The 7124-nt window shown below is 60.4% G+C and overlaps 2 protein-coding genes across 2 annotated transcripts in view; one reads left to right on the top strand and one right to left on the bottom strand.

Moving 5' to 3' along the window:
- Positions 1 to 69: 69 nt before the first annotated feature.
- On the bottom strand, positions 70 to 6012 carry TMEM198 (transmembrane protein 198). The gene is made up of 5 exons (XM_024763263.1): positions 5666 to 6012; positions 5148 to 5352; positions 2369 to 2944; positions 1113 to 1315; positions 70 to 758 (listed from the first exon to the last, which is right to left on the bottom strand). The coding sequence occupies exons 2-5, from the start codon at positions 5311 to 5313 to the stop codon at positions 621 to 623; spliced, it is 1083 nt and encodes a 360-aa protein (XP_024619031.1). The 5' UTR covers positions 5314 to 5352; positions 5666 to 6012; the 3' UTR covers positions 70 to 620.
- Positions 6013 to 6155: 143 nt separating this feature from the next.
- The window catches only part of CHPF (chondroitin polymerizing factor), a 4944-nt gene continuing 3975 nt past the window's right edge, over positions 6156 to 7124 (top strand). The window contains exon 1 of the mRNA XM_024763294.1: positions 6156 to 6806. Within this exon, the coding sequence (XP_024619062.1) occupies positions 6493 to 6806 (314 nt within the window). The 5' untranslated portion in view covers positions 6156 to 6492. The remainder of the gene's footprint in view (positions 6807 to 7124) is intronic.

Raw genomic sequence — 7124 nt, forward strand, 5'->3', positions numbered from 1 at the left:
TGGAAGCCCCTCCCCCAGCCCCTGCCCCGACCCAACCCAGAGCAGCACCCGCCCACCCCCATTCCCTGCCACTGCCCTCAGGCTGGTGGCTTGCAGGGGACAGGGGACCAGGGTGAGGGCTGCTGCAGTTTGCCCCATGGACAAAGACAAGAAGTCTTAGATGAGTCTGGCTGAGAGGTGGAGGCGATGGAGACCTCCTCCACTTAGACATGCAGGAGAGTAGCCCATGGGACCCCAGGAGTGGGAGAGGAGGCAGGGCCACCCTCGGAGAAGCCCTACCAGTCAGAAATCTAAGGCAGGGGTCCCAGTGTCCTCTCCAAGCCCACCCCTCCACGCACGCACACACAGGCGACACACTCACAACCCTGAGCACACCCCAGCGGGGCTCACACTCGCGTCCCTCAGGAGCCCCTCGGGAGCTTGGGAGGAGGCTCTCCCCTCAGGCCAGGCAGCCTGAGATAGGTCCTCCCTTCTGGCGGCCAGGCCATCCCTCTCCGGGGTGGGGAAAGAGACAGCCAAAGGCCACAGGGCCAGGTGGGCTGAGTCATGGCCCAGCGGGCCTCCCCAAGCTGGCAGAGCTGGTGACCGATGAGTGTAGGCGGGCAGGAGCAGAGAGACTGCTATACCCGCATGGGGGGCCCAGAGCAGGCCATCAGCGGTCCCCGGGACCCGTACTCATAGTCCGCGTCTGTGGGCGAGGCCATGAAGGAGCTCAGCGAGCTCCCTGTCTGCCGGTCCCGGAAGCTCTGGATGTAGCTCTGTGGGAGAGTAAACACAGGTGTGAGAGTGCCGCTGCAGACCCCTGCCCTGAAAGCCACCCAGGCAGACACGCTCAGCCTGCACTGTCACGAGCCTGAGACGTGTCACGGTCTGCCGTCGGCCTAGGACCTCACCACACCCAGAGTCCACAGCACTGAGATGCTACCCCCTACTATACCTCATTAAAACTCACGCTCAGGACACCTCTCCCCAACCCAGCAGGCTCCCAGTACAGGGGTTACGATGGGTGGACAAGCGCTAGGCCTTCTAGACAGTGACCAGCCCCTGGGGAAGGCCCAGTCCTGCTTGGACAGAGTCTACAACACTCCCTTCTCCCCACTCGGGGTGCTCACCGGGGAGAGGATGTCTCCGTTGAAGCGTTTGATGGGCACTGGCCTGCGCCGATACGCAGGGTCAGGGGGCCCAGGCCTTGGAGGAGCCCGGGGGCCTCTGGCGGGAGGCCTTGGGGGTCTCTTCTTGCGCCGCTTCTCCTTGCGCTCTTCCTGCTGCCGAATCCTCGTCAGCTGCACGCGACGGCGCTGCCGGCTGATGACCACTGTGGAGGGGCGGGCGGAGCAGGCTCTCAGAGGCCCACGCGCCTCATCTCGCCCAAGCCTCCCTGTCCCTTCTGACCTGAGGGCTCCAGGCTCCCAGATTCCCCTCATCCGAAACCTCTCCTCCTTTACCTTCCTGGTGTCCCACCTCCCAGATGGGACTTCCCACAGTTCTTTTCTTCCAAAGGTCTTCATGGAGGATTCCTAGACTCTAGGTGCCTGCTTCCCAGCCGCTACCCCTCTTCCAGTCTGGAGCCATAGGTGACTCACCTAGACCAGCCATCGTCATCTCTCGACTGGAAAACTAAGCTGCCTCCTCCATGGTTCCCCTTCTGTGCTTGCCTTCCCCGATGCTTTCTACACTCAGCAGCCAGAATGAGCACCCCAAATGCTAAATTAGATTATATCCTCCCTCCTTTAAACCTCCAGTGGCATCTCACCACCCATCTAATGAAATCCAGAGTCCTCATCACGGCCCACGGCGCCCACACAATCGGCATCCCTCACCCACCACTCCTGCCCGACTTCCTCAACAGGCCAAGCTCATTCCCCTCGCCCCTGCTATTCCCTCTTCTCGAGCTCTTTGCATGGCTGGCCCCTTATCCTTCCGGTCTCTGCTTAAATGTCACCTCTTCCAAGTGGCCCTCCTTGGCCACCCTGTCTGTATTTCACATCACTCTGCACGCCTCCTTCGTATCACTCCACACAATGGGAATTATCTCGTTAACTTGCGTGTCTAGTGTCTGTCTCCCCCACCCTGAATGCAACCCCATCAGGGCAGGGGCCTCTTCTGTTTTGTCTCCGTTGCATCCCCAGTGCCTGGAATGGGCTTGGCACAGAGCCGCTGCTCCATCTGTTGTTGTGGCAGGGATGGTGGCACTGAAGCTCCCGTCCCAGCACTGAAGCTCCCAGAGCCAGAGCCGGTCAGCTCTCTAACTCAGCTGAGGCCTTCCGCTGCTGGTGTGTACAGCTCCTTCCCCCATGCACCGTTGCTCAGACCCACCCCCCTCGAGCAGCCATTTCTCTCACACCCACCCTGGCCTGTGCCTCCTCACCTTCCGTGTGGGAGTCCCGCTCGGCGGTCACCCGCCACTGCACCAGAACGCCCATCAGGCTGAGCAGGGGCCAAAGTGCCAGGAGGGCCCAGCTCCGCCAGCAGAGGGGGGGCACGGGGGCGGCCCGCAGACGCTCCACCGCGTAGCGCCCCAGCAGCAGCAGCTCGGCAAAGTAGTCGGCAGCCGTGGCGATGAGTGCGGCCCCCGTCACGGCGGTGGCCAGGGTGGTGAGCGGGCGGGGCCAGCGCAGCGTGAGCAGGGCGCAGAGCAGGCCGCCCCCCAGCAGCAGCCCCAGGGGGCCCCAAACAGAGCCTGGCTGGTAGTAGGGCGCGGAGCCCAGCAGGGCGGCAGCGGCGAGCAGTAGGCCGAGCAGCAGCCCTACCAGGAAGAGGCCCACGCTGCGCACCAGCATGGCCACCAGCCCGCAGAGCAGCCCGATGCCCAGCGCGATGCCTGCACTCGCCCCGGCACTCAGCTGCGTCTCCAGCACCCGCTCTCGGTAGCACAGCAGGAAGATGACCACCGAGCCAAACAGCAACCCAGTGAGGAAGAGTACTGCCTTGAAGCAGCGGTAACCTGGAAGCGAACAGCGGCTAGTGAGAGACCAAAATGAGGTCACTGGGCTGGAGGTAGGAGGTCAGAGGGGTCAAGGACAAGGAATCCCAGGGGAACCAGAGGCAGGACAGTAAGGTCAGAGAATTGGGGGTCATTGGGGTCCTGAGGGCGGCAGTGAAGGGACCACTGGGGTCAACGAAGATCAGAGAAACAGGTCATCGGGGGTCACTGGGAAAACAGACAGTCATTGAGATGAGTGTTGGATTTCTGAGATAGAAATAGATCACTGGAGTCAAGAGTGACTCAGTAATAGGGTCATTGGGGTCTTTGGGATCATAGAGGTCAGAGAGAGAGGCCACTGGGGTCACAAGTGGATCAGCAGTAGAGTCACTGGGCTCCTTAGAGAGAGATTGTTCAGAGCGATGAGGTATTTAGAAGTCAGAAAGAACTTGAGAGGTGAGGTCACACGGGTTCAGAAAGATGGGGTCTTTTCAGGTCAGGGGAGTTGACAGATGTGGAATCACTGAGAGTATGAAACAGTTTCTGAGCGAGGGTAATATTGAAGCCAGAGAAGTGGAATCACTGAAATCGTGGTGGGGGCAAACAGACAATGGGGTCATAGGGATTCCCCTATGTTAGGAGTAATAGAGGGAGTCAGAGGGATGGAAGGTAATGAGATAGCTGGGGGGTAATTAGGGGTCACTGGGCCTTACAAGGAGTCATAGGGGGTCAGAGAGGATTATCGGGGGAAACAGTGGTTGTGGTGTTTCAGAAAAATGGAGGTTATAGGGCCATTAGGCCCATTAAGGGTACCTGGAAGTGTGAGGGACCTGTAGATCCTGGAAAGCTGAGAAGATGGAAGTCAGAGATGGGGGTCAAAGGGTCAGGGAGAGCCAAAGAGAAAGGTCATAACGAGGAGAGTCCATTCTAAGAATGAGGGGAAGCATTGGAGTCCAGGAGGTTCTGGGGTTGGAAAGAGGAGTAGGGCATGCACAAGGGCTCAAAGAGTCCAAGAGCCCGAGAATGGAAGCCTCCAAGAAGGGTAGGTTGTCAGGGAAGCCCAGGAGAGGGAATGGCAGGCTGCACTGAGCAACTGTAGAGGGAGTGGGTAGGAATAGTGGAGGGGGCGAGGTGACACAGACTCCTTGGAGACCCAGAATGTGTCCTGAACCCTTAGAGGGGCTCTTCCCCCTGCCCACTCTGCAGTTGTTTGGTCCAGAGTCTGGGGGTGGAAGTGGAGGGACCATCTGGCTCCCATCCCTGCCTACTATCCAGCCATTCTAGGGGGAGACGTAAAGGCTGCCGAGCACAAGTCCCGCCCCACTTCTGCTCAACCTGGAACTCAGACCTCCAAGCCTCCTTTTCACTTCATCCAGCCACCTATATAATGCCCTGCCTGGAGGTGTTCCTTGGATGCCCAGCCCATAAAGCTCTCTTTTACCTGAAGTTCTGTACCTCTTGCTGTACAGTCACTGGGCACTTACTCCACTAGACCATCTGGCACCTTGGTGCAAATTATAAGAGTTGTGCCTTCCTCTAGGCAAAACAGCCTTGTGCCAAGGCCTAGAGTTTGGCAAGTAGAGCATGGGCTGGATTTCAGCCCCCAGTTGCCTTTCCAAGTGAACTCCCTTGTGCATCCTGGACACACAGCAGCCCCAATTACTGGAGGCTGACTTGTACACACATTTCCATGTGTGTGACTCTGATATGTATCATTTAGCTTCCTCTAATATGTATCACAGATGTGAATGTTCCAGAAGTCTCTTCTTCATCAGACAATATGCCCTGTGGTAAGGGACCATGTTAACTCACCCTCCTAAACGTTTTCAGTGCCTACCTAGCACAGTGACCTAAACACATCTTCACCACAATAGCTATTATTTATTGAGTGCTTACTAATTCTCACAGCGCCCCCGCCCCCCGTGTGAGACAAATATCTTTGTTCCCACTGTTCAGATGAGAAAACTGAGGCTTAGAAAGTTTAATGTGCCCAAGGCATCATAATTAGTAAAGTGCAGAACCCGGTTCAGATTCAAGCATGCCTAATTCAAAACCCTGTGTTCTCTAGGATCTAGAGTCTAAATTATCTGCAAACGTGTGGGATGAAAAAGAAACGAAACAGTTCATGGTAGTGGTAAAGTTCTAAAGAAGGTTTGGGGTGCCTCAGGAAAATAACTTGAGGAAACGGTGGGGGGCCCGAGTGAGGAGTGAGATGGGGTCTCACCGAAGAAGCAGTAGACGACTCCAAACAGACAGCACATGATGCAGACGAGGGCTGGCAGCGCCTGGTACCTGCGCTCCAGGGGCTGTTCGCAGGGTGCACCCCAGAAGGCATCATCTGGCTCGGGGGGCAGCAGCTGGAATCGAAGTGTCGCCGCAGTGCCCGGCATAGTGCTGGGAACAGTAGGGAGTCACCCTCCCACGTCAGCCTGACAAAGAGGAAGTTGGGGTCAAGGAGGAGTCCTGGGTCTCCACCAGGATGAGAGTGAGAGTAGGAGTGGAGAACTAGGGAAGGACACAGTGGACAAAGGAGTGGTGCCCACATCACACAGCTCTGGAAGCATCCCTGAAGTAAGGGACAAAAGACAAAGGGGGGGAAAAGTGCCTGGCTAGAGGGAGCTGGGATGAAGAAGTTAAAAGGGGGACTGGGTTGGGGGGAGATGAGGGCAGTATGCTGCCGGTGAGGAGGCAGCCAGGAGACTGGTCTGTGGGCGGCTAAATCCGGGATTGTCCAAGATCTACCTGCGCTGGAGGCGACCTGAGCTTCTGAGCGAAGGAGGCTCTCCGGCCGGGGTTGCCGGGCGCCAGAGGCTCCAGCTGACTGGTGTCCGGTAAAAGTCCGCGGTGAGGAGAAGGGGGCTGCTGAGCCGGACGGACCGGTCCCTGCGCGGCGGCGACGCCGCTCCGCCTCCAACACCGGCTGGCACTCCAGTCCCGCGACGTCCGGGCACTTAGGCTGGGCCTGGGTAAGGGAAAGGAGCAGGAGCAGGGGCTCGGGCTGCCCCAGAGCCGCGGCCCCATGCCCTGAGCCCGCCCGCGGCCTTTGGTGCTGATGGACAGCTCCGGCCTCTGCTCCTTACGTCACTCAGGGCGCACCATCCAGGCAGGGGCGGGCTGCTTCTGACGTCACACAGGACGCACCAACCACGCCGGGGGGAGGTAGGGGACTCCGCCCCCGACGTCTGCCTCTCCCGCACTGAGGAGGGGGCACTTCCGGGGGTCCTTCCCCTTTAACCTCCCCCTTCTCCTCCCTCTCCGGTAGCCGGAGCCCGAGACCCCACCCCGGGGGCGGGGCCCTCCCAGTGACACGTCGGACAGCGGCGGCCTCGGCTGAGGCTCCCGCGCACAGCGCCGGGACCCGCGCGGTACCGAGCGGCGGCTGGAGGGCGATCGGAACGAGGCGCAGGAGATTCGGCTCGGGCCGCGGGCTCTGCTCGGCGGGGAGGGAGGGGGCCCGCCCGCTTGGCTCGGGCCCTCCGGATCCGCCCCCTCCCCGGTCCCGCCCCCTCGAAGCCTCCTCTTGCTGCTCTGGGGCTGCTCCAGGGCCGGGGGCCCGCGGTCCGGGCGCCATGCGGGCATCGCTGCTGTTGTCGGTGCTGCGGCCCGCAGGGCCCGTGGCCGTGGGCATCTCCCTGGGCTTCACTCTGAGCCTGCTCAGCGTCACCTGGGTGGAGGAGCCTTGTGGCCCAGGGCCGCCCCAACCCGGAGATTCTGAGCTGCCGCCGCGCGGCAACACCAACGCGGCGCGCCGGCCCAACTCGGTGCAGCCCGGAGCGGAGCGCGAGAGGCCCGGGGCCGGTGCAGGCGCCGGGGAGAACTGGGAGCCGCGTGTCTTGCCCTACCACCCCGCACAGCCTGGCCAGGCCGCCAAAAAGGCCGTCAGGTAGGGATCAGACTCGCCAGCCCCACCCGCTGGGAACCGGCTGGGAAGGACGCGCAGTGGAGGCCGCCAGGGGCTGGGTCAGGCCCCGGAAGGAAGGGTCTGACCGTCCAGGAAGTCGTTGGGCCCCGATAATTTCCGACGGCCCTGCTTCCCAGGGAGGTTTGGAGCCCGTCTGAGGCCTCTCTGGGCCCCATCCAGGCCCAGGCAGAACTTGCCCGCCTCTGCCCTAAGCCTGCTTGACCCCATGGACCCCCCCAAAGGTCCTCATAGCTCCCTGGCTCAGTGTTAGGTTTAGAGAAATGACTATTATATATAATG

This window comes from Neophocaena asiaeorientalis, unplaced genomic scaffold (genome assembly GCF_003031525.2).
Source record: "Neophocaena asiaeorientalis asiaeorientalis breed wild unplaced genomic scaffold, Neophocaena_asiaeorientalis_V1.1 scaffold86, whole genome shotgun sequence".
Classification (NCBI taxonomy): domain Eukaryota; kingdom Metazoa; phylum Chordata; class Mammalia; order Artiodactyla; family Phocoenidae; genus Neophocaena; species Neophocaena asiaeorientalis.